Source organism: Podarcis muralis, chromosome 2 (assembly GCF_964188315.1).
Source record: "Podarcis muralis chromosome 2, rPodMur119.hap1.1, whole genome shotgun sequence".
NCBI lineage: Eukaryota > Metazoa > Chordata > Lepidosauria > Squamata > Lacertidae > Podarcis > Podarcis muralis.
In genome coordinates this window covers 53,146,359-53,173,606 of record NC_135656.1, presented here as the reverse complement: position 1 = coordinate 53,173,606, position 27,248 = coordinate 53,146,359, and the positions used below count along the sequence as shown (strand labels likewise).

Here is a 27,248-nt window from a genome sequence, read left to right as displayed (position 1 = left end):
TTCACTGTAATATAACATTTTACATCTTTCATAGATTGTGTCGCTGGAAGATTTGGGGAGAACTGTGAACAAATATGCCGCAAGTGTGGTGATGATGTGCCATGCAACCCCTATACAGGGTTGTGTGGTGACAGCTTGTTTTGCAGCAAAAATGACCCTACTTTCGCTTGCAAAAAAGGTGATCTGGGAACGCCTTTCTCTGCTTCTTCTTAAAAATTTCTGCTCCCATAAATATGAGAATCCACATTATGACAAAAGTTGTAGGAATATCAAACAGTGGTCATGATCCTTTTCTGGTTTCAGCTGAAATTAAATTCCTTTAAGTATATAGAACCAATCCTATTTCTTTGAAAGGTGTGAAGTTGAAATGTCAAAATGCAAGGGGGATATAGCTAAGTGAAGTAATAACGCTGCTATTTGTTACTCACAAGGTTGGAAGGAAAGATTAGCAGCCTTTTGAAGTCATGGATTAGCTCAGTACTTGAGTTATATTAAAAAATCAGAGAATAGAGATAGTATTCAGACTTCACTCAAAGTATCAAGGATTTGATAAAGATTGTAGGATAAGATTATTAATTATGTTTTATGATAACAAGCTTAAAATTCAACAAATTATTTGGCAATAATCCAGTATCCTTCTTTCAAAGACAGTATGGAAAATAACAGCATTAAGTTTTTCCAACAAATAAAACTGATCATGGGCAAAAAACCATATCATTGGCAATTCCACAATTTAATTGTTTCTTACAAGAGGCAGATGCTTTATATTTGTACTCTGGAAGAAAGTCAGCTACTTCTTAATCAAATCAAAATGAGTGCCATTTTTTTAAAATAATACCATGTGTTGTAGTGATACTTTGGAATTAATTGTAGGGAGTGAATGATGTAAATGAGCTTGCTTGATTTCCGTAATTTGTCAATAAAGGGCAGTTTTTATTGTGTTGGGTAAAATGTCCAAAACAAGCCTCATGTCTTGTAATTTCTGACAGCTCAAGAATAAAAGATCCACTTTTTCCTAGTTTATTTTGCTTACTAGTAAATCTTTGCATTTCCCAAAATAGTTGAGGAATGCCCATAATTGTGAAGGGTTAGTTTTTCAGATAATTTTATACAAATGAAGGTGCCTCATATCAGATGGTTTCAGGGAGTATAGTGCCCACTTTTGTTTTATCTTCCAAGCAGTCACTCCAGGATTAGAGGTTGCATGTTGTTCTTGTTCTTGTTATTATTATTCTTGTTATTTAAATTTATATAACACCCTTCATTCGTAGTTCTCAGGGTGGTCCACAACATAAAAATAGAGTGCATTTTGCTGTTTGATTGACATGTTATTTCACTGCTAACAAGAAGGGTTCTGCTTTAGCACAGTGATGGAAGAGAAGAAGACAGCTGTATGCTCTGTGGTACCTGAAAAGTGCACACTGGTGGAACCTGATCTTGTGAGGTGGGCCTGGTAAATAAGGCTTGAAGCATGTTTCTTTGATCATAGCTCTGAGATTTCATATGTATCTTATGCGTTTGGTCTACATAGGTAGTAAAACATAGTATTACATATAATATTTAGGCTAGCTTACCTGGAAACAATTCACCCTGTATGTGTGTGTTTACATTTCAGGGACCTTGATTGGTGGGAGATGTCCTGTTGAAGATGGCTGGGTGTACTGGCATGGCAGCTGTTATTACTTCCCCAAAGCAACAGAAAATACATGGTTCGATGCAAGAGATATGTGTAGACGATATAGGGACGCAGACCTTCTCTGGATATCTAGTAGAAACGAGATGGTATAAGCCTGTGTTTTCACATTATATATATTTACTTGTATGACTTTGGATATGCCATGTGGCAACTTCAGTGGGAAATGCCAGTTTGGAGGATGGTTTTAAGCTGATAAACAAGTTTTTGTAAAATATCTGTCCCCCATTTCTACACCACTCTTTCATAGGTGTTCTACCTTTTAAATTATTTAGGATTCACTTCTTACTATATTGCCAAGAGGAGTCTATTGGATTGGTCTTCATGGTGGTCTATTTTGTACCCATTTGGAGTGGTCAAAGGCTAATGTTTTATACACAGATTTAAACTGGTAAGTTGAGTGAGGCCCACAGTTGCTGCTGCCAGCAAGAATAAGCACCCACACTCTGAAATTTACAACAAAGTTGAATGTCCCAGGCTGCTCCCAGACTTTGGAACCCCTTCCCTCAGTGCCGGATTTACGTATAAACTAAACAAGCTATAGCTTAGGGCCCCACTCTTTTGGGGGCCCCCAAAAAAATTAAAGGAAAAAAAACTTGGATGTACGTTTCCAAAATATAAGATAAAAAACAAATAAAGTAAAACCTACATACAGCAACAGTGTTTTGTATTGTGTGAGCTCCTATTTGTTATGTGCAAATGGCTTTAGATACCTATTAGGTGCATAAATTGCCATATAGCATATATTCAACACACAAAAAAGCGACAATTGGTTGTTGACAAAGGACAGCTGGACGTATAATGGGCCCCATTACCTTCAGTAGCTTAGGGCCTCATCAAACCTAAATCCGGCCCTACCCTCCCTAGTTAAGCTATATTGGCTCCCTCCTTGTTGTCCTGCCAGCAGGTGAAGACTTCCTTGTTCCAACGGGCTTTGGGGCACTGACTGCTTTTAATGAGACGGCTGCTGCCATTCTGTTTTTATTGTAATAGTTGGTAATGTTTTAATAGATTTTATTTGTGTGTATAGTTTATAATTTTATCAATGTTTAATTTTTCAAATTATTGGTGATATTGGCAGTTCTTATTTTTATCTGTAAGAATCCTTGAGTCCCCTCAGGGGAAAAGGTTGCATATAAATAAATATATCATAATAGTTCTAAGGCTCATGATCAGCCCCATGCTCCCTCTGAAACTTAAAGTAGCTCTACTGGGGATACATTGTCCAGACCTATTTGCATAAAATCCTGGTAGACTCACATTGCTGAATGTTGTTTTTGTTGTGTGACACTAATATGCTGCTAGAAGCTGCCAAACTCAAAGACTCATTAGAGGAATTTGAAATGTGCCCCCCCCCCAATGTATTTACGAAGTGTTCAGAGCATGTGTTAATTCTGCTGCTTCCATCTGCTATGTGGTATTTTTGACACTCATTCCAGGAGACCACTAGCTGCACTACTTACTGCCCTCATTCACATGTCATGGTACAGGAAACTGGCTTACGGTGACCACACAAACATGCAGCTTGCAGCTGCTTTGCTTTTCTATGGCCCTTTTCCTTCTGTACCATGAGCCCAAGTTTGGACAACACACTAAGCCAAATGTTTGGCTTTCTGTGTTGTGTAAACCAGGAGGCTATGGAAAAGAAAGCAAAAGTTTGGGCAGTTTCACACATCATATAATGGGATGTTATGGCTAACTTTAGCCATACATAATTATGTATTTACCATGTGTATGTTTCATGCTTTTCCATATGTGTGTGTGCATTATCTTTTCACATATTTATATGCAATATTTTGTTTTCTTAACAAGATACTTTGTGAAGTAGCCCTTAATAGAATGCAAATGGGCAATAGTAACTCATTGAATACTATTAAAGTTTGTAAATCTATTTTCAAAGTAACAAAACTTTTTCTGTGTGTGATTCTAAAAATTGAGGTTACGTAATAATTCGTGGACGTTCTTCTGGAATTGCTGTGTGCAGCTAGATGTTCCCGAAGGTTCAATGCCAGGAACTAGTTGTTACAGGAAAAAATCGTGGGTTTGCAAGAAAAGAGAAGAGGGTAATGTGAAATACTACTACTGATTTATGTAAAACATTAGAAGACATACAATAAGATAGTTAAATTTTAAAAAGACTTCCATGCCAATTTCAGTATGGCCACCCTAATACACAAATTGTTGAAATTTAATTAAAAGCAATATTTTGTGCATCAAAAGTACAACTCTCTTTTTTTACCCAAATTGCTAGCCCAGTAAGTTAAGATCAGCTTTTCTTGTGGGATCTGAATTGCTTGCATAATCAGATTTTACTTAGCAATATTAAAATTCTGAAAGAGTTTGAAATATTTATATCACCATGCTTTTAAGAAGCTAATAATAATATAGAAATTGCAATATAATTGTGGGAGTTTGCATTAGCAACCAATGGTAGCATAAATTTAAATTTAAGGCAAAGTTGACTAACTTTTTGCATTGCTTGCTTGCTTGCTTCTTTCCTTGCTTGCTTCCTTGCATTTTTTTTGTAAAAATATTTATATACTGTATTTCTATTCATACAAAATATTTAAGTGGTTTACAATCACAGTACATTAAACCTTACAGTTAAAACCATATAAAAAATTAAAAAACATTCTTCCGTTAACTATTGTGGAAAGATATATTCTTAGTTGCCTGCATAGGCTTGATGGAATAGAAGAGTTTTAAGCAAGCATTTAAAAGTTGAAACAGAAGGGCGGTATACTTAATTAACTCTTTATAATCTCCATTTGTGGAGGGAGGTTTGGCTGGCGCCTTCATTATACACTTTCAGGGGCCAGGTGAAAACATGCCTCTTCAACCCGGCCTTTGGCTGATTGACATCTGATGCCGTTTTAAATGTGTTTTTTTGTGGGGGAGTTATTGCTTTGTTGTTGTTTTCCCCTCCACTATGTATTTTGTGGTTTATATACAGTATTGTAACTATGTTGTGAACTGCCCTGAGATCTGAGGCTGAAGGGCGGTATACGAATTTAATAAATCACCATCATCAGTGCCTGCAGCAGTTTTTGGGAGGTGCTGGACAAGCTGTCCACCTTGGCAAATGATCCAAGGAGGCAAGCCTCTTTTTTGGCAGTGCAGGAGATTAAATTGTCTGGCACACCTGCACCAATCCACCATTTCTCTGCATCTCAAGCCAGCATTCTCTTCAGGGCCTGGCTGGCCAGAGGAGCAACAGCACTGGAACAGTGAAGATGCACAGTGCACCTTCCTCCTTTCCCCCATCTGCCCAGGCAGACAGGCATGGGTCTGTTCCAACTTTCCCTGCCTTTTTCTCAGGGCTAGGCAGAGTATTGAAAGAGCAGCACACGAAGCAGCCATTGGTCACCGCCTGGGGGAGGTGAATGTCTTTGATTAGGTTTTCAGTGCAGCTAATCTGAGAAAAGATTGGGGGGGGGGGGAGTGACTAAGATCTATCTTCCAATTCCAGCTTTGTCAGAGGTTTATATCCTGGTTGCTCAGAAGGTCCTGAAGATTCTCAGAAATGTAGAGAGGAAGAGGCCTTGAGGTTCAGCAGTAGATCCACTTCCCCCTTTCCTTACAGCTTTGTTGTTGTTGTTGTTTAGTCGTTTAGTCGTGTCCGACTCTTCGTGACCCCATGGACCAGAGCACGCCAGGCACCTCTGTCCTCCACTGCCTCCCGCAGTTTGGTCAAACTCATGCTGGTAACCTCTGGGCAGCCAAAAAACAACATAGAAAAAGATGAGATTCTTCCAGCTCGTCTTTGGAGTTAGTGATAGCTCCTCCTCCTGCTAACCAAAAGTTTAAGAGGAAACGGAGATCTTATAAACTGAAGGTGCTGTGCAATTATCAGTCATGCATCAAGAGGGGCTCTCCTCATTTCCTGCAGGAACAATGCAAAGAAGAAGTCTTAGTCCTTTATATTCCAACTCTCTCTCTAAGTTGCAAATGAGAATTGGCAGGATCAAACACTCAACCAACTTTATGGTCTTAACAATTTTTTTTTATAAAGTAAACTTTAAAGGTAATTATCCCAAAAACTCTGAACTATCTGTCTGAAATTTGGCAAGCTTGACTCGTTTTGTAGGGTCTACCATGTCTCCAAATATCCTGTACCTGTGTTTCAATACAAGGATGGTATGGCCATTTTGGTTTCCCAGTGCAAATCAGTGGGATTTCCAAATATTTGTCTGCAGAATCCAGGGGTTGAGTCCGGATTGTCCCAGGTTGGGATCAGTCCAAATCACTGAATTGGGTCCCGGATGAGTGAGGACACGAACAGCCCTAGTTTCAAGTGTTATTTGGGTTTATTGTGTTTTCTGTTCTAGGTAAGTGGGACTTTTCCTACATTGCCTTCTGAATTAAAGGGGGGAAATAACCCTTGCCAGATTCCTGGTATAATTCATGGCACTTATATTTTTCCTTTTTGCTCTGTTCATTCATTCATTTATTTTACTTTCCACAAAAAACCATGCTCAAAGTGGCACAACAAAGAAACAGGGATACATTTAAAACAAACTACAAAAACCATTTCATAATAATATGGCAAAATAATGACATAGTAAACATCTCATATGGGATGCGGGTGGCGCTGTGGGTAAAACCTCAGCGCCTAGGACTTGCCGATCGCATGGTCGGCGGTTCGAATCCCTGCGGTGGGGTGCGCTCCCATCGTTCGGTCCCAGCGCCTGCCAACCTACCAGTTCGAAAGCACCCCCGGGTGCAAGTAGATAAATAGGGACCGCTTACCAGCGGGAAGGTAAACGGCGTTCCGTGTGCTGCGCTGGCTCGCCAGATGCAGCTTGTCACGCTGGCCACGTGACCCGGACAGTGCTGGCTCCCGGCCTCTAGAGTGAGATGAGCGCACAACCCTAGAGTCTGGCAAGACTGGCCCGTATGGGCAGGGGTACCTTTACCTTTACTTTAAACATCTCATAACAGCAAAAAACCACAAAACCCCACATTTCAATATTATAAATACAACAAGATTACATAAACAACATGTAGCATCCAATTTCAAAAGTATCAAGGGAGCTTCACATTTTCATTAGTGCTAAAAACGCCCCTTGCTTGATGTTGCTCATAGTTCCTTTCCTGCAGCAGTTTATAAGGCGGGTAAGGAATGGGATAGCTGGAAACACCCCTTCCTTTATGTTACTCACAGTCTCTCTCCAGCAGCTTCTTTTCATCTGTCTAGGCTTAATGTTTGATTGGCACAGAAGTCCTTCAAATGATGTACGTAAATTGCACGGCTATTTATCCAAACTAATTTTGTTTGTGTTCTAGAAAGTACGGATTTCATCGAGTTTGGTGGCTATTACCTCACTGGCATTGTCAACAACACTAAAGTAGTCACCCACATATCATTACATGATGCCTTTCTGCATTGTAGAGACAAAAGAAGTCTTTGCACTGGAGTTCAAAGGATAAGAGCTACGTACATAACACTGATTGCAAAGCGTCTTGTATTTGTCAGGGGATCATTTGCAAATCTCTATACTGCATATTTGAAATCTGGTATGTAACAGTATGCCACACTTGTGGAATCCTGTGACAGGGATTAATTAACCCATTATATAAACGAATCGCTCTTTTTATATTCATACTATAGTGGCTAGCCCAATGACCTCTGGGAAGCTTCCAAGCCCACCTCCATTATTGTCCCTAACCAACTGGTATTCGGGGTACACTGCCTCCATATTTGGAGGTTCCCAATTAGCTATAATGATTAATAGCTAGTGATAGACCTAATGTTTTGAAATGATTACTGAGCACCCACTGAAGCTTCAAAAGATGCTTCAGTTTACATTTCTTCTAGACCAGGGATCCCCAAACTGTTGTCCATTGAATTGGTGGTGATGGCTCCACAAACTTATTCACATATTCTGTAGCATGTCTATACATTTGTGGTTGAAGGCAAGAGATAGGAAGCAGTCCAGGTTGCCCAGCCTAGCTAACCCGAAAGTCAGCCCTAACCAGGCTGAAGTACGCAGTTTCCAAGCTTTGTCTAAACCTAAATGACAGACAAACCCTATCTCAGCTCTCACAGGTACTCAAGCCCAGACTGTCAGCTTCTAACTTTTAACATCCTCCTCCTGATTGGATGACACTCCATCCACCCCTAATTGGTTTCTGGGTCACCAGGAGGCTGGTCTAAGGTTTGTGTCACACAGTTGTTTCGTAAGACTGTTCAGTTTTTTTTGCAGAGCAGCGAGGAGATGCTATTATGTAATTTTCACCATCTTGCTTTAAAAAAACAAAATAAAACATTATGGTCATTTTAATATGCCATTATAATTGATCTTTGAAATCTCTTTTGGCAGCTTGCACACCAGGCTATTATGGTCCTGATTGTAGTATAAACTGCACCTGTAATGGCACTAAGAACTGCAATCCATTAACTGGAGAATGTGCAGAAAACGAGCAGTGTAACGAAGACTTCATAGGAAAAGATTGTGAAGAAGGTACACAATTTGCAGTCCTGTTGGTTGGGTGGCCCTCCCCAGACTGATCTGGAGGGGAGAGAAAAAAATGAGCTCATTGATCAAGGTGACAAAGCTTTTATGGAAGTAGCAGTGTAAAAGAATTAATCCGTTCTTATTCTTATCACCTAATAACAACAGTGTCCTGTGAAAAATTGTGAAAGGATGTGCTACTTCCCCTGTTCTACTCTTTATTGACAAGCAGAGTAAGAATGGTGAAAGGGGATGTTACTGAGGAAGAATTAATAAGTCAGAAATTGTAGGACTCGGGTTTGTCTGGCAAATCTGCTGAGCAACAAATGAGAAATCGCATGGGATTTCTATGACTAGGTATCCTCATGTCTTTGTGACCAGTAAAGATTTGTCCTACTTGTGACTCATGGTTGATCAGACCTTGAGTCTGGGTAGGATCATGCAGGAGTCCCACAACATACCAAATAGTGAAATTCTAGTTATAAAGTTTTATGAAATCCAGTAAATAGCAGTAGATTAAAAACCTTATCCTAAACTGCACTCAAATTTACAACTCACAAATGATCTAGTTGGCCAAACTAGGTGTAGTGAAGATTTTGATGCCAGAGTCCTGGTAAATGCACATTTCTGCTTCAGAGTTATCTGCTGTATTTTCCAAATTGCTTTAAGCTCAAGGCTAGCTTCATACAGCAGTCAGCAGTTAGGGAGAGATAAGGAAGCTAGTTTTGTAATGTGCCTGCAAGAACTAACAAGAGCACGTCTGTGCATTTAGCACTTCCATTTCCTTTTTCATGGCCTTGTCAGCATTCTGCTTAGAAAACATGGGCTGTTTTTCCATCTTCATGCACACTAATGCCATCTTCTGTTCTCCCATGGCTTTCTGGCCTGCTACCTATAGCAAGGATTGCCAAACTTTTTGGACCCAGTAGCACATTTGGAATTTTGAGAGAAAGTCATTAGCACCAGTCACACACAAAATTGGTATTGCTAATATTTCTACATAGCCAAGTTTGGTTGACCTGGGAGACCAGGGTTTAGATCCCCACTCATGAAGCTCATTGGGAGATATTGGGACAGTAACTGTCTTTCAACCTAACTTATCTCACAGGATTGTGTGAGAGAGAACTATGTGTGTTACCTTGGAGGATATAACAACAACAACAACAACAACAACAACAACAACAATAGAATAATGACACCCTTTTGCTTCATAACTTTTTTCTAGGAAGACTACGTATATTCTTTTCTTTTTTTAATAAAAGCTCAGAATCTAGGACTTCTACCCAGGGTCTGGTGTCACCGTGAAGGCCTTTGTAGGTGCCTGCAGATGCTGGTCTGGCAACATCTGACCTGATCACGCCTACCCATTCAAACACTATTTTGAGTATCATGCATGTTAATGAAGCATGCCATACAAGCATGTCAATCAGGTGCCAAAATGTGTCTCATGCACAAATGAATGACATTAATTGATTCCTACCTGCTTCTGTGGGATTTCAAATCATCCATCTAGCAAAAAGGGCTGATGCGATCTTTAGCAGATGAGTTCCTCAACATGAAGTTGGGACGCGTGAAATGTATTGTTTTTTAGCAGTAGGTTTCCTTCTGCATATGGATTATCAAGATACTGTTGCATTCATCAGGTGAAAGTTTTTATGATGTAACCAGATAGTGATTTATGCTGACTTGGGGTGCTTTCACACTAGGTGTGTAGTATGGAATTACCATGCCTCATTCAGTTTTTAAGGAGCATCCATATGATGAAGTCATCCCATATTTTTATTGTGTTTCTTCCTTCCCCCCCCCCCCCCTTTGGACCACAGGAAGTTTTGACTTTCTTTTTTTTGAGAAAAATGAAAGAGTCATGCAATCTCTGCAGGTATAGATGTCTGATGCTACCCTTCTCTCTTTTTAGCCGGGTGTGTTTTGGCATGGGCAGTGAAGGGCTCACTTTCCTGATACATCACCACTCAGCATTCATTTATTATAACATATGTACTGGACACTATTTTATGACCCCAATTTATTTCTGGCATCAAGTGGGTAGTGGATTGAGTATCAGCCCTCTGCAAGCAGGCTTAATTGTTACAACACTTCTGACCTGGTGGTGTGGTGGGGGCAATGACTTGGAGATTATATTTGTTTAAAATGCTGCTGTTAATTTCTCAGGTGTGATTAATCTTAAGTGTCCAACAGATCCTGGATGGTGGTACTGGAAGGACAATTGTTATTACATAGAGACGGTGAAGCAATTCACTTGGGAAGGAGCAAAGGATTTCTGCAATGCTTATTATGAAACTGAACTTATACGGCTGCCACTAAACAAAGAGGAAAAGGTAACAAGCATAAACTGACACAGTTCTGGAATGGCATAAATAATGAGAAATAAGAGTTTATTTATTTATACCCTGCCTTTTTATACCCTGTCAACTGAAAAACAGTACTTTCTCCTATTGGATACAGAAGTTAAACTTAACATGCATTTGGAGAGCAAGAGAATTTTCTGCTACTATTTCAGGCCTGACATAGGAGTCTTTATTCTGCTCTAGAGTGGGTGTCTGCTGATGTTAAATATCATATAATGCAACCAATTTTCCTATATCAAACCTATGATATATGTTAAAATATGAAGATAGGGAAGACAACGTTAGGGAAAACATGTAGACTTGTTTAGTCCTGGAGCATAAAGTAAGTAAGTGGCTATATCATTATTTGCCATTGCTCTGTCTTGACATAATTGGCAGTGTTACATTATAAAATCCTACACCCCCCCCCCTTTGCTGAATATTTTGAACATTCAAAAAGATCCGAACAATGTGTAGTAAGGAAAGGAACATATTGAAAAAATCTACATTGCATTGTTCATCTACTTGTTCAAGTTATATGTTCTTGCTTTAATTTTTGTACACCATTTAGAGATGCCATTTTATATATTAAGTGATATAGAAATGGTCTAAATAAATAATAGATAAATAGTTTCAAACAATTCTTTTTTCAGATAGGGCAGATTACAGAACTATGCTGTTGATGTTCAGTATGTCTATCAAATAAGTGTATTCTTAATCTGCAGGTCTGGCTGATGTCTATGATAAAGGATGCTATATGGACTGACTCAGCAGTGCCAAAACTCAAAGAAATGACTAACTCGTAAGAGAAACTACTGCTTTCATTAATGGTGTATTAGGCAGGTTTAGTTGTCTAGCTGATTATAAGAAATAAGCACCTGTTGGGATGTTCATCAGTCATCAGATTTTACTGGTCAACCAAATACATGTACAGGTTATAGCCAAGAACAAAACAAATAAAAACAGACAGGTCTTAAAAACATATTATAGCACATATTATCAAAACATTATAAAACACTTCACAAACTCAGGTGGGAAACTCAGGGCACGACAGGACTCCAGGGCTTTCCTGAGTTGAGAGGCTTTTAGCGCAAGCTTTACTGTGTTAAACATAACTAGTTTGTTTGAGCTAGACAGCAGGTATTTGATGTTATCGTTGCCTTCATTGCTTCCATATCCTGTCTGACCAATAGTTCCTGCAAATGCTCTTTAATAAACCTTCAGCTAGACTGCACATTAGATGTTAGGAGGGCTACTGGATAAAAACCAAATTTTTGAAGCAATATATTATTACAGCTTTCTTTCCAAGTAGCCTTAGAGGGCGATTGCATCTGCTCTGCCACACATAGCTTGACCAGCTCATTTACTGAATAATAGTCAGCAGAGCATGCGACTCTTAATCTCAGGGCTGTGGGTTTGAACTCCAAGTTGGGCAAAAGATTCCAGCATAGCAGGGGTTGGACTAGATGAACCTTGTGGTTCCTTCCAACTCTACAATTCTATGATTCTTATTTTTGATCAGTTTGGAACATCCAGTGGTTTTGTTGTAGCAGCAACATTTGAAACAGACTGTGAAGGCAGGACAGCAGGCAATGTTTTGAAATTTCAGACATGCTACTGACAGTATTTAGCAGCCACCTGTAACAGCATTTAGTAAATTGTCTACTAATTATTAAATGATCAAGAAATATGCCATTGAATGGCAGGGGGCATTTTTGGATACAGTGTTGTCACAGATTTAGAATCCTCAGTTCTAATGTAAAGATTTGCCATTCAAATTCAACATATAAATAGAAATTACAACATTTTAAATTTCATCTTTTCAATTTTTTCTCTGATATTCATTTGTATAGCCTTGTTTTTAAACTTTATATTTTGCTATAATTACCTTGCCTATTATATACTATAATTTAAAATATTATCTACTATTGAAGGAAGGTGAGGACAGGTGACTCCACCTAGGCCCGAAGTCACCCCTCCCAAAAGCAGGCTCAAAGCTTCTCAAAGCTTTTCAAAATAATTTCTCAGCTAAAGGCATTAGCTAAGCATCTGCTCATTTGCTCTGCAACAAAGGTAGCTGAATAGAACAATGCTTTTTCTCATTTTCTTGGCCAGTTGTCAATGCCAAAGCAGGACTGGGAACTGACTCTTATCTCATTCAGTTGCAACATCTTGAACACGCTGAGACGCAAGGCTTCTCTACCCCCTTTCCTGGGAAGGATGCCAAGAGTCCCAATAGTCCCAAGACAGTAGCTTTCTGTACATGCTCAGAGGAACTCATGGGAAGGACTCTGGAAGACAAGGAGAAAGGGGAGGGAACTGGAAGGGGAATATATACTCTGTGCAAATGACTGTGAACCCGTGCTTGTTTGTGACTTATCACACTTGCTCCTTCTACCAGTTCATGGATGGTAGAAATAAAGCTTTTTCTCCGAAACTATTCCTTGAGTGTCTGTTGACTCCCACTTCCCTTTCCCGGGTGCAATATCTTTCCTACCCGAGGGCAAAGCCTCATAAGGTTACACTATAATTTTAAATATTGGTGATTTTTATTTTTTTTTGCAGTGTTTAACCTTGCTTACCTTGGGTTGCATCCAGCTAAATCAATGTATGCACAGAACAACTTCTGCAAATGCAATGCAACCTCCCCTCCTTTTACTCCCCCATGTTCCCTATACCCTGCCCAACAGGCTTGGGAGAGCTACAGAGCTGGTTTCCTTGTGATCAGGTACATTCTATTGTGCTTGCAGAAGTTGTCCCACATGTGCAAGAGTTTATTTGGTATAACCTCTTGTGTGTTTGATTCTTAGTCAAGAAATGTACGGAAAAGCTTCTTCCACCTGCACACAAATGAGGAAGAACGGGGACCTTGAAGAAGTTCCGTGTTCGTTCTTTGCTATCTTGGCTTGTAAAAGAAGTGTAGGTAAGAGAAAATTCACAACAGTTCCCAACTAGAAGCAGGGATGTTTGGTGAACGTGATCTCTGTCACTTTCAGTAATGACTTAACATGATACACACCTCTCAGGCTGATAGGCAGATTGGAACTTAGTTATCCAATGCCTTTTTGCATGTACTGAATGTTCTGAAGCCATGGTGACCTGACTTAGCATTCTGTTTATAGAACCAGCTGCTTGTACACTATGACCCAAGGGTCAGATGGGTGTCAAGATCAATTTGAAATGTGCCACCTGGGACAGTGCCCATTGCCAAGCACCCCCCTCCCCAAGCTAGGTTGTCTGCATGCACAACATGCATCTACATCAGGGTGGTCCAGCACATGGCCCAGGGGTTACATGTGGCCCTTGAGGCTTTATTTGGTGGCCCTCGGCAACATATGACCCCCCCCCCATCCCTTGCACCACCTTCCCAAAGCCTGTAAGCAAGACACTGGACTTTGGAATGAAGGCTTGAGGGCTCCTAGAGTCCTCCTTCCTCCTTAAGCCTAGTTAGTGCTTCCCCAGCTTGGGGAAGGAGGTGGGGGGATTCTAGGACCCTGCCAGAGCCTATGGTCTCTTTCCCAATGTCTAGCACCTTGCTTGTCTGGCTTTGGGAAGGCAGCCTGCGGGTTCCATGTCTGAATACTCTTGTAGCCCACTTGGTATGAAACATTGGGTTGCCCTGTATTAAATCTATTAATTGTGTATTTAATTATATTTAATTATATATATACTCTTACAGGATCAGGTGCAGAGGAGCAGTATTGTACACAGACAGCTCCATAGTTCTGTTATTGATATCTCCACTTAAAAATATTAGGGAGTGGCTGATGGCTGAGACCTTAGAGACAGACAATAGTAGGATAGATAGATAAACATTCTGAGGTAGTATAAGGTAGCTTTCTATATTCCTATTAGTTCAGCAAAGCTACTTGTGCAGAATCCATTGTTACTTGCCCAGGTCTGTGGCTCACTGCAAGACTGGCTTACTGGTCTATATTTGGAACTACCACTGGCTGGTATCCCTGTACAAAATTCCCAGATGTTAGTCGGTTGTTAACTCCAAATGTTATAAATAGTAGTTTCAAGATGAATAATAATAATTCCAGAATTCAGTACAATGTCTTCCTGCACAGCAGTAAATTGTTCAGAAAAAGGTAAAGGGACCCCTGACCATTAGGTCCAGTCGTGACCGACTCTGGAGTTGCGACGCTCATCTCACTTTATTGGCCGAGGGAGCTGGCGTACAGCTTCTGGGTCATGTGGCCAGCATGACTAAGCCGCTTCTGGTGAACCAGAGCAGCACACGGAAATGCTGTTTACCTTCCCGCCGGAGCAGTACCTATTTATCTACTTGCACTGTGTGCTTTCGAACTGCTAGGTTGGCAGGAGCAGGGACCGAGCAACGGGAGCTCACCCCATTGCGGGGATTTGAACCGCCGATCTTCTGATCAGCAAGTCCTAGGCTCTGTGGTTTAACCCACAACGCCACCCACGTTCCTAATTGTTCAGAAAGCCATCTTCAAATGCAACATTTGAACTTCGCTTGGTAGAAAAAAGGAATTATGAAGCCAGCATATTATTAATTGGCAATCCAGGTTGCTCTGTGTATAATAATGACACAAATGAAGTCACAATGGCACAATATGATCAGGCAGATTATTCTAGGAAAATGCAAAGAAAAAAAAAGAATTTTAAAATACCTTTCAGATGCCAAAATGTTCTGGCTATACCCTGGAAAGATGCTCATCTTGCCTATGGGGGACAAAATGTATATACAAAAGGAGCTTGCAATATCAGCCTGCCTTTTAGAAGAAAAATGCACTGGAATCAGCTTATGGAAAAGACAGTATGTACCAGTCAGTGGTAAAGAACTGATCTCAACTAACTCAAAGTCGGATGCTACATTCATGAAAACTGGTAACTGTCCACTTTTGAGCGTGGGGAAGGGTTATGGGAAGGAGTAGCCAAAAAAATGAGAAAAGGAAATTAGAAAGGTATGGAACACTGTTACTAATCATCACAGTAATGACCTATTTATGTACATGCTTCACAAAGTTAGCTGAAAGTCATATGTCTGCAGCCTGGTGCTGTGATGGTTTAATTGTTGTCTGTGTTTTTAATGGACTTTTAAATATTATTTTCATTCTGTTAGTGTTTAGCTACATTTACTTATTGTCTTTTCTATGCTTTTAGGTTTTTCTAGTTTGTCTGTGTAAGCCACCTTAAGTCCCAGACTAAGGAAAAGGCAGGATAAAAATAAATACAGGCAGCGGCCATTTCACGCAGGGGTTCTATTCCCAGGCACTGCAAGCATCGGGGGAGCACATATAAGCCCGCCCCGCCCCTTTTCTGCATCCGATTACATTGGTAATCGGGCATCTATTGGATGCGCCTAAAATGTGTAGCAATAACAATAATAATAAAATATAGCAGCTCTTTCTAAAATAGCCTGTTCCCATCACATTCTAACATGAACAAGAAACAGAATCCAGGGCAAAGCTGTATAGATAAGGGTTGGCATTGTTCACAGTGCTTCTCATTAGGGTAATTGGGATAAAGTAAGAAAGCTATAATATAAGGCAGAATCAAGAAGAGGCAAAACCTGCTTATCGTTCAGACATTGGAATCATCAAGGGCACTGGGCAAGTTTAACCATTTATCCCATGATGGCCTTGAGTATATGTATTTCGTATAAAATTTATACTGTATTATAAATGAATGGCTTTCATTTGTTCCTTTATGAAAAATTAATGTACTGCACATCCAGACAGTGTTAGCTGACTGGTGCTCAAAGGACATCTTCAAAGGAGGTTGGTGTAAATTGGCCCAAGAGGGTTGGGTTTGGGATTAGGAATCCAGCCTGCCAGTTTGCTATATAAATTTAACCCACTTTAATTTCGCAAGCCTAAATTTCTGGAATGTGTTTGAATCCCTCTTGCAGAACACAGTCTGAAGGCGCCCAGTGTCTTTCACCATGACTGAACCCCTTGATTTTTTCCTGGCTTCCCTGCCTTAATTAATTACAGTGCTGTTGGAATAAACTTCATAGCCACCTGACACTTTTCATTTCCCTTTTTGAAAAAAAGACAAACCAGGATAAAAACTACACTTCAAGACTGTATACACTACTTTAACTCCCCTTTTGGCAGGGCTAGCATAGACTCATATAATTGCAGAGTTGGAAGGCATCCCAGGGGCATCTAGTCCAACCCTCCACAATGCAGAAAATGCAGAAATCTCAACACGTCGCCTCCCTACATTTTCCCACTAATGTGTCCTTTCAGTGCAGTGATTTCCAGGTGCACAACAGGGACTTTCTCCCCTCTGTTCCCTTTCTCACAAACTGAATGAGCAGAACATTGCCTGCACATCTTGCTTCATACTTGAGGTTATACAAGGGCTAGAGACTTGCATGATAAAAGAATTAAAAACTTGGAATCACTAAACCTTGAATAAAACTTACATGAAAACAAACAAACTGGGAATCTGCAGAATATTATTTTTTTTGGGGGGACTGCTCCCACTTCCCATCCCCTATGGACACACACAGGAAGGAATAAGTAGCCCCTATTTATTTGGTGCCCTTCATCACTGGTGGAGGAAGAGGAATGCGGGGGGAGCGCACCACCCCTGGCAGCGTGATCCCCAGGGTGCCATCGTGGGTGCCCCCTGCCCCCGCAGGTGCGGTGCCCTACCCCTGGATGTGTGCCCCGCCCCTGCAGGCAGTGTGCCCCGCCCCCAGGACGTGCGCCAGCCCCGCCCCTGCCTGCTCTCCGCCCCCGGTGCCGGAACATGAAGCTCCGCCACTGCTTCTCAGCACTCACATGGATATTGTTTAACTTCATGGAATCAGATCTATATGCCTACATGCCTTATTGTATGGGGACTTAGATAAAGATTACTGTTTTTTGAAGGGGGTGGGACCATAAAGCACTGTTCTTATCTAAACATTAGTTCGTTATTTTAAAATACATTTTCAGCTTGCAGAGAAGGACGTTTTGGAGCCTTTTGTCAAGAAAGGTGCCCAGAATGTCCAGAAGATAAACCATGCAATAGATTAACAGGAAAGTGTGCTGGTGATGTGACCTGCTCAGAACATGATTTAAAGCTCTGTGAAATAAGTGAGTACTACAGTAGTGGGACAAAAGTGGTCTTATTAGCTTGAGGCTATTGATATATTCCATTTTTGTAATCTGTTCAATTTAATTTGTGGGATGATGGAACCAACGGTGTAGGTGGTTTTTCACCACGTGACAGCAGGCAGGAGCAAAGAATTGTGGGAGGCAAGAAGCTAAGCAGCTCCATCTATAGATGGGGACCCACTTTGTTTCAAAATAGTGAGGGGCAATGTGACCTTTTATTTATTGTACTGTTGCCTGCCTAGTGATAATTATGTAAGTGCATCATTCCCCCCCCCCACCCGTGTTCCTTCTTTTTGAAAAGATCTGAGAAGCCAGTTTTGTTACTACAGTTGGACATACTTCAATGGACAGTGTTATTACATTCCTTCATATGGGCAGATTAATCATAGTGATGCAGAATACATGTGCAGCCTTTTTAAAGGAGCCCAGCTTCTACATATGACTAGCAATGATGAAAAGGTCAGTGACTTAGGCATCAATCAGGTAGATAAAAAAGAGACACTGTCATTCTCTGATTTCTTAAATGGGTTTCTACTGCCTTTCATCTTATGGAAACTTCTTAGATTACACGGGGAGATAAAATAGTACAGGTTGCAATTCTGCCCCAGTAGGCCTTATTTCTGTTTAGGAGTGGGCTGAAAGTAGAGAAGTGTGAGAATAAACCTTTTTTAAAAAAAAAAATTGTGTGTGTGTGTGTGTTTGCACCTTTATATAGTACTTTGCTAATATTTTCTTTAAAACCATAAATTCAAAACAAGCTGCTATTAATTTTATATAGAACAAATAGGATAAACTTAGGAATGGCTCATTGCTGAGAAACAAAAGAACTCTGAGCTATGCTCTGGAAATTCTTGTGTTCACATAATCATGCTAATCTATTGTAATTTATTTCCCGGTCTTCTTTTTAACTGGCCAAAAACCTCCTAGTTTGCGCAGTGCGACATGTATGCGGTCTTTTGTTAAAAGAATTTTGTAACTGAAATTTAACTTCAAAAGATGTTGGATATTTTCAGCTGTCATCAGATGTTCTTGTCTTCTGTCACTATTAATCCTTTGCAGGATTGGGTAGCTAAAGTGATCTCTAAAATATTCTGGGTTCACATAGCTGGCCCAGCTTTCCAGCCAAAAATGTGGCTTTCACAGGAAGAAAAGCTAGAAGGCAGGTAAATTAAACAGCTCTCTTTTCACAAATTCCCAAATTTTGATTTACTAGAGAATAATTATGCCATAAGGCTGTGTGTGTGTGTGTGTGTATATTACTTTAACTTTTTGGAATGTTCACCCATAAATTGTTCTATAGGAGGCTATGATACTGGTTTGTGCATTCTGAGTGTTGATTGTAATAACAAGGAGGTCTTTAATAGGAACAGTTTTGAACTGGATAGCAGTTGGAGAGGGAAGGCTTAAATCTTCCCTCCCCAGTCATTGTACAGTGGTACCTCGGGTTACATACGCTTCAGGTTACTTATGCTTCAGGTTACAGACTCCGCTAACCCAGAAATAGTGCTTCAGGTTAAGAACTTTGCTTCAGGATGAGAACAGAAATCGTGCTCTGGCAGCACGGCAGCAGCAGGAGGCCCCATTATCTAAAGTGATCCTTCAGGTTAAGAACAATTTCAGGTTAAGTACAGACCTCCAGAACGAATTAAGTACTTAACCCGAGGTACCACTGTATTCCTGATGACAGTCTCTCCCACTTCCACTGCTGGTGATTAATTTCTTAAAATCCATTTTCATACATGTTGTAAACTTCTGTTGTTAAGCCTGAGAAACCCATAGCCCTTTGCACTTATGGATCCTTTGCTGCTGCTGCATGTGAATACAAAAAAAAAAAAAAAGCTTTTTATGTTTGCTTGTTTGTTTGTTTGTTTTTTAATAGAACATGGCTCATGGGGAAACCCAGCCAGATGGGCAGTGTATAAATAATAAAATTATTGTTGTCATTATTATTTAACAAAATTATACTCCTGTGTTTTCTGTAAGATGATATTCAAGTGCATGATAAATAATTATATAAATACCTATTTTACAATATTTTGCATATAATTACGGAAACCTTGAAACTATCAACTCATGCTAAGGCAAAGACCAGTTTGTATCTAAAGCATTAGATTCAAGTATATGTTGGACCACTTAGTGCTCAAAATGCTAAATATTAGAGTATAACATTGGAATCAATCAGACTATTCATGTTCACTTTCCCACCCACAAGAGTTTACTATTGACCATCCTAAGCTGTTTATAGCATAAAGTGTGCGTTGTTTGTCTAGGTTTGTTTAGATATATGTCTACTTCATGTTTCAGGATTCTTTTTGATGCCGAGCAGTTGTGTCCTCAGATGCAACCTGCTGTGGCTTTTTTGATATCAGCTCCTTGTTCAGGAAATGCTTCATGGATCTGTCAAGCCCCATTAGGTGAGTTTAATGTTTAGCAAGATATTGGGAGTTTAGGTAAAAATCACTAAGCTACTTTCAAGTTTCATTGGGACTTCCTTTTCTACAACTGATACTGCCTGAGCCAGGGGAGCTATTTGAGTTTGCATAGGGTGCTATGTCTATACAAGCAGAGGGGTTAAAAAAATCATTACTGAAAGTAGTACTGAACCCTCACTTTGATAAGGCATTTCCTTTTTTTAATTATGACTTTCCTTGCAATTCTAAGGCATTCCTAATGGTTAACACTGGTTTCACAAACTATGAAGCAACAAAAAATCATATTACAATGTAGACAAAGTATTAATATGACATCCTCCCTGTAAACTACTGGGTGACAGTCACTAAATCCCGTATAGAAATCTAGCATTTGTTTGATTCTTTAAAAAGAAAAAAAAACCATGTTTCTGTCTCTCTGTGAATGAAAGTTTCAGAAACTAAAAGGCAACACCAAAAAAGCCTAACACATAGTACATGTATGCTCTGGTCTTTTATTGAGGAGCAGCGACATGACTTTGAACATTAGTCTGAGAAATCCTTGCTGGGGAGTGAGTAGAATTTGTTACCTTCTCCAGAATGGCAAACATGCTTTTCTAAAAATGCTACAAGGTACCTTTCTTACAGAGTTGTAATGAAGAGCAGTTTAAAAGTGTTGAATATAGATTTTTGATGGCCATATGGCAGTGGTTCCCAGCTGGGGGTCTGTGGCACATGCCCACCAACTGTCATGGACATCCCATTTGGGGGCACTGTGCTCTCGCACAGGTTACGTGACTCTTGTGGGAGCGTGGCCCAGAAGACATGTGGCCTAGTTTTGCTCTGGGACGTCTTGGAGGATATATATATAATGAATATATGGATATATATTTCACATATGCATTCATATAACAAAAACTCCCACAGAAATATCAACATTTTCAAAAGCAGCAGGTCCACGGCTTAGCTTTTGAAAGTCCATGGTACTTAGCTAATTGGGAACTACTGCCATAGGGAATTGCCTGTAAACAACATTTTCAAAGCTAAGCAGTTGTAATCTGTTGGCAGTTTAAATGGAAGACCACTGAAAGCCCCATGAAAGAGCAGAATATACATATACTGTATGGGTGCTTTACCTTGTAAAATGTACTCCCTCCCCAATCCCCATTAACTGGTGGGAAAGAAAGTTGCATTTTATAAGCAACACCCATTTGTTGCTGTTGTTTACAAACTCCAGCTGTGGGGAGGAGAGGAATAAGCAGTTTGGCAGCCCTATGCTCAGAGCTTTCCAAAACACCAAACATGAAACTGACAACTGTCAGGTTTGCATTTTTTGGTACAGAAAGTATTGATTTAAAGCGTAGAGATATTTCCTATTCTATTGATTCAAGAAGGTTCTGGAGCCTTCTTTGTGTGATACAAGCTGGTGCAAGCTGGAAGTTTCTAACTAACAAGTTTCCATTTTGCCTGGAAAGAAGCAGAAGGTTCCTGGTGTTTGGTTTATCCTTTCATAGAAGCTGAGTTAAGCTGCTTCTGTTATCTCTTTCTCTCAAGGTCATGGTGTCCTATAATAATACAGTAGGCCAAAAGGAGCCTGGGTTTCACTTTCTGACTCTTCCTTCTGGTGTGGTGTTCTGTACATAGTAGGTTTAGGTGCTAAGTTTTAGTCTTCTTGTAAGTGTAAGTTAAGTCTGCTGCAACTGGATTTCTTATGGACTGTGCCAATCCTGAAGAGTTGGATTTGTGACTGTTATGCTCATTTGCCTTCAGTAGTAAAAGAAAATTCTGCTGGATGAAGCTTATTGCCTCTTTTGAGTTATTTTTTGGGAACCCTGCAACATGTTTAAATTGCAAAACCACATGCCTTGTGGTGTGGTTGCCAAGTGGAAACCCCAAGCAAGGGAATTTGACAGGCGGGAGGGTGCCCAACTGTCAATCATGTGACATCATAATGACACAGTGTGATGGATGGGTTGGGCTTTCCCCCTGTCAAATTGGGCCTGATCCTGGTAATCATCTGGTCCATGGAGCAAAAAAAAAAAAAGGGGTGGTGGTGGTGGTTCCCAACACTGACAGATAATAAATACATTTTTAGAATAGTGAAGATTTCTACGGGCTTACCTCCTAATTAGCAGTGTCTTGGGCACCGGGGTCTGGCCATATTTTACAGTGTAGTGAGGGCTTAGCATCTTTTCTCTTTCCTTGTTTTCACAGCATCTGAGCCAGTGGATGATCCAGAAAAGTGGTGGATTCCAGTAGTGATATCCACTTTAGTTACCACTGCTGTACTGGTAGTGACTGTGATTGTTACATTTAAATATGGGTTCTCTATTCAAAAAGAAGGAAATGAAGCAAATGATGTGAAAACGCCATCATCTTAAATCAGATGCCAAGCTTACCGTTCCATGGTCATACGGTTCTTCATAGAAGAAAGAACAAGCACTAATGTATATTGTTGGCCCCCTGAGAAGCAAACTCTGTGAGCTCCTTTTGCCTTGTTCTTAAAATATTTTGAATTGTAGAGGTTGGTTTGACAGGTGAAATAGTAAGTGTAAAAGGCAAAGAAGCAAACAAGGAATTGAAAATTTGTTCAGTGTCTTAACAGACTTCAGAAAGTGTCCAGGAACATGAATAAAGTTGTATAATAGATGCTCCTTCAGTGATTCAGAAGAATGGCTGTCTGCTTCCAGCACTGAGTTTCACAAAGCAGGAGTGTATTCAACAAGCAAAGACTGGTTGAACATAACCCTTCTACTTTACTCCTTCAAGTGTGTGTTCCTGTTTGTTAGATTTTTAAATAAACTTGAAGGAAAATATGCTCGTATCCTGTAGTAGATTGTTTGAAGATAATGAACCTTAAAGCTTCTAGCTATCCATCATTGGTACTCCATTCACTTCATACCTTCCTCAAAAGAATACTAATTCTGTAGGTTGTTTTTCAAACAACTATTATCCAAAAACTTTAGCATTATCCCTAGGACATAACGATGATGTGCTGCGCTACACTTAGTTTTGACTATACAAGAAAAAGGTAGGTTTAGGATTTAGAATAGATTGTTATAATGATAATTAGGAGAGATGGGTGGTTTTGAAGGACATTATTTTTTTGTTCCTGACTTGCAAGTTAGTTTTTAGAGAAACATTTTTATTTGCATATTCTGGGGAGATGTTGTAATCGGGGGGGGGGGGGGGTTAGTAAATGTAAATAAGTGAATACATACATTGAATTGATATCAACTGCTGTTTAAATTGCTGCTATAGCATTGCATTTCTATTGAGGATCTGTTGTCACAAAAAAAGAAACAGTAAATGTAATTCAAATTGCCTTTGAATGTTTGGCGGTTTTATTTTGGAACTTTAGGCATCCATACCTGAATGCCTTAGAATGAGTTTCAGTAACTGAAGCTGATCACATAAAAATTATTTGTAAAGGAAAACCAGGAAAATATCAACATCATACCAAACTGAAATTTGTAACACTTGGTACATAATAGCCAAAAGATTATAAAAAAAATACTGTATCTGTGTAGGTAAAAAAAAATGGCAAAGTGGTGAACTACATCTTCCTAGACTCTTCTGCTGACTCAGAGTGGGGTTAGGGATTGGTGAAAAACTGCTACCAGTCAAAGTAGGCGGCACTGGGCTAGCTGACTGGTGATCTAATGCAGTATAAAGTAGCTTCATAATGGCAGGCTACTGATGCTCCTTTTGTATGCCATGCTGCTTTATCCCCATTAGAGGGCAGCAAACATTTCCAGAAAAACAGCTGAACTTCTAAAACTTTGTTCTATGGCCTTTGAATGTGCAAACTGCTTTGCGGCGTTTACCTCACAACCACCATGTGAAATAACTGTTCCCAATTTATAGTTCACACAACATATACATAGCCAAGCAAGCTTACTAACTTTGATTGTCAAGACAGAAGTTCAGCTTACTGATCACTGAATCACGCTGGCTGTCATGGAATTATTATTTTGCAATACAGTCTCAGCATGCAAGCTTGTTCCCAATTATTTGGGAGTAAGAGTTGTTGAACACAGTGGGATATATATCCAACTATAAACATGCATGTGATTAGGCTGCAAGGCTGGTACAGAGTCCAATCACAAGGCCAAAATAGATGTGATGCTAAATGTTTTGCGTTTGGGAATTTTGTTGTTGTTAAAGTTAAAGTTAACAGCAACCACCAGGCATGGATTTTGTCAGCACCATAACTTGTGGGGGAAAAAATTTTCCCACCCTTTCGTGCCTGATGGAATGCAGACTCAGTGGAATATCTGTGCCCTTGAAGCTGCTGCTACTTGGTGGAAGGAAGTCTCCCATTGGTAATATTAGCCTAGGTGGGGGGTGGGGTGATTTTTGTTAAAACAAAATATCTTCAAATGCTGCATTTAGTGCAGGGACAGATTTGGTAATATGGTGCCCTGAGTGAGGACAAAATTTGGTGCCCTTCCAGCAATACTTATTTTTACAACAATTCCATTGTGGTACAGTTTCTTTTTATGGATCTCACACTATTGTTCTTGTTATTTGGCACCCCATGTGTGGGGTAACCGTCCACACCACCCAAAATCTAGTGTCACATCTGGATTTAACACTAGTGCCTGAATTGTTTGGGGAGTGAGTCCAATAAGCTCACCTCTTTAGCCTTCTAAAAAGTATAGCACTGCAAAAAGTGCACACCCCTCCCCCCTCCAGTTGCGAAAGAGGGAGCCAAGGCTGATTCAGTCTTTGCCTTCTCCACCTGTGGTAGCCACTATGAAAAATTGCCACTATTAAGGTGAGCTGATGGGAGAGAGAACAGACAATGCTAAATGTCATTACTGCTTACCACCATTACAATTTAACTGGAGGCTGGGAACTTGCCTAGAAGCATAAGGTTTGCCTCTCCTTTCATCCTCCACACTGACTTAAACTGGTAAAATTTAGCTCCACACTCTCTATGGCTTCTCTGCCCCAAGAAGCTTTCTGCATCTTTACAAGAAGTGAGAATTGGCCCAGATGTGTGTCTTTTCCTCACCCTTGGTGCTGCATTGATGGCACAGGCAGTATGTGGGCAGAATTTCCCCTCTATGCCATTCCTAAGGGGAGCAAACTGGCTCAGATTGTGTACTTGGTAATCTCCATGACATCTTAGCCCACAGTATTATTTTTGCTCTGAACATCTATGTAAAAAGTACTGTGCCATCCAAAATATATCTTCTCTCACCTAATAAAAAATAAGAGGGGAGATATTTTTATTCTGTGGGATCAGTTTAACTACTGAAACTCTGACATATCTACCCCCTCAAATAAAAGATGGTCATACTCCATACATATAGTATGAAGCAGTAACTTGACCTGTGCTTCAAGTTGCATATGGAATCCACCCTATTTTCCTGTCTTTCCTTATAGAAGCCTTTCATTCATAGCTTAGGGTTGTCGCAGGCTGTGTGGATTTCCCTAAATTCTATCAGTTCCAATGTAACTAGGTTCTTTCTGTAAATGAGTGCCCTGAGGGAGAGAGTGAGGTGCTATGAGTAGAATTTCACTTTGCACAATGAATGCTTGGCTAGAGCCACTGTGAAGATTAGTTATAGGAAAGTAACTATTATCTTTTCCCAGTCTTTAAAACTGGGAGGATTGGTTTCTTATCCTTCCTTTCCCTTTTCATGATACCTACAAATACTAGGTAAAAATAACTATTTCTCTGTTATTGTTCTGCAAGGGAATGATTGAAATATAAAACCTATATGATAGCAGGTTTAACTTTTTGAAAGACACTTCACAAATCATTTTTGTTGCTTAATGGAATACCATCAATTTGCATGTAATTCTTTGATAAGCAAATTAAGTATCATCACTCGTGCTGTCAACCTCTCAATAATTTTTAATCAATTAATTATCTGGCTTTTAAGTGATGAAATAATTAACTGATTACATGTAAATAAATTTACATATTATGAAACCCTTCTTAGTTATCCGGCTTTTAACTGATGAATTAATTGACTGATTAAATCTACATAAATTTACATATTGTAAAGCCTCAGTTAAAGTGTCTCTGAGGACCATGAAGGAAAAGTACACTTTCTCTTAAGTGTGTCAAAAGTTGCAACTTAATACATACTATACTGACTGCATCATTATATAGGTAGTCACTAGGTGGCACTGGACTTTACCTGGATGGAGGAATTCCTTAGGGAGACAGTGAAGTTCTCCCCGGCTTCCTGAGTGCCTTGCCCAATCCTATACGTTTACTCAGAAGTAAAACTCACTTACCAAGTGAGCATATGACTGCAGCTCAAAACCACCAGACTTAAAAGACACATTGATGTTGATTGTTGTAGCAAAACAGTCACCTTTCTTTAAAAGTAGCTCTTGGTATAGAAATGAAAGTCTAAATGGTTTCACATACCTTATTTTTCAACCTGCTAGCTTTTGATTCAAGCTGGAGAACAAGCCACATTCCAGAGGTTACCCGCACTCGGGACATTGGGTGCAGGAGGAGAACGAATGCCTTTTTGTTACATGTCTGGACCAAGTACCCTTATCCCAGACTTTGGCTTGTTGCCAGCTCCATCAATAAATCGGTGGACAAGTGCTTTAGTAGCTGAATAACCACACCAATTAATGTTTAACTGCGCAGTTTAGAGGTAAAGCAGATGCGCAAAAGTAGCACTTCCAAGGACCACCATGCACTTGATGCAAGGTTCCTGTGTCCTAAGCGGTCCTCAGATTCTACGTTTCAGGAGCTCAGAGGCTGACACGCCCTCCTCCAATTTGGAGAAGGGATTGCACAGTTTAAGGGAGTGGCTCTCCTCTCGCCTCTCAGAGAAACGTGAACAACTGATGGCTTATGCAGGCTTCATGTCATTGGTCCTGATGCCCCGCGCAGTACCTAGGCAGGCACGTCCTGAAGTTATTTTCAAGCCCGGGGGCAATTTCACGAACCATTAGCCCTACCTGTGCGCTTACAGGCCGTGCTGGATTCAGGCCAAATGAGCTAGCTCGGTTCCTGGCCGGAACCGAAGCCACCGTGCATGGGACGCGAAAAGTGCTGCATGAGATGCATGGTTTTAATGCAGATATCTGGGAGCGGAGAGGAGATTCTCGCTCAATGGTCCTAAATCCCTTTGCCAATGAAACGCCAGTAACAGTCTTTGCAGCATCATTTGCATTCTTTTCATGCTTTCTCATTGGGATGCTGGGGGTTCCTGCCTAGAAAGAAAAAAGGGGGGAAAGGGAGACTGTCCTCGCCCCCATGCAACTACTTAAGGGATCTCTGG

The 27,248-nt window shown here is 40.2% G+C and overlaps 1 protein-coding gene and 1 long non-coding RNA gene across 2 annotated transcripts in view; one reads left to right on the top strand and one right to left on the bottom strand.

Annotated features, from left to right (window-relative positions):
- LOC114591207 (uncharacterized) overlaps nt 1-22,898 on the top strand; it is a 77,183-nt gene extending 54,285 nt beyond the window's left edge. The window contains exons 31-45 of the mRNA XM_028717887.2: nt 35-178; nt 1,616-1,782; nt 1,969-2,084; nt 3,632-3,756; nt 6,980-7,210; nt 8,017-8,157; nt 10,318-10,484; nt 11,219-11,295; nt 13,304-13,416; nt 15,141-15,350; nt 17,414-17,554; nt 17,877-18,034; nt 18,635-18,738; nt 19,880-19,989; nt 22,198-22,898. Coding sequence (XP_028573720.2) covers nt 35-178; nt 1,616-1,782; nt 1,969-2,084; nt 3,632-3,756; nt 6,980-7,210; nt 8,017-8,157; nt 10,318-10,484; nt 11,219-11,295; nt 13,304-13,416; nt 15,141-15,350; nt 17,414-17,554; nt 17,877-18,034; nt 18,635-18,738; nt 19,880-19,989; nt 22,198-22,364 — 2,171 coding nt within the window. The 3' untranslated portion in view covers nt 22,365-22,898. The remainder of the gene's footprint in view (nt 1-34; nt 179-1,615; nt 1,783-1,968; nt 2,085-3,631; nt 3,757-6,979; nt 7,211-8,016; nt 8,158-10,317; nt 10,485-11,218; nt 11,296-13,303; nt 13,417-15,140; nt 15,351-17,413; nt 17,555-17,876; nt 18,035-18,634; nt 18,739-19,879; nt 19,990-22,197) is intronic.
- On the bottom strand, nt 3,763-27,236 carry LOC144326964 (uncharacterized). The gene is made up of 2 exons (XR_013391903.1): nt 26,378-27,236; nt 3,763-5,576 (listed from the first exon to the last, which is right to left on the bottom strand). It is a non-coding gene; the product is annotated as an uncharacterized LOC144326964 (long non-coding RNA).
- Nucleotides 27,237-27,248: the final 12 nt, after the last annotated feature.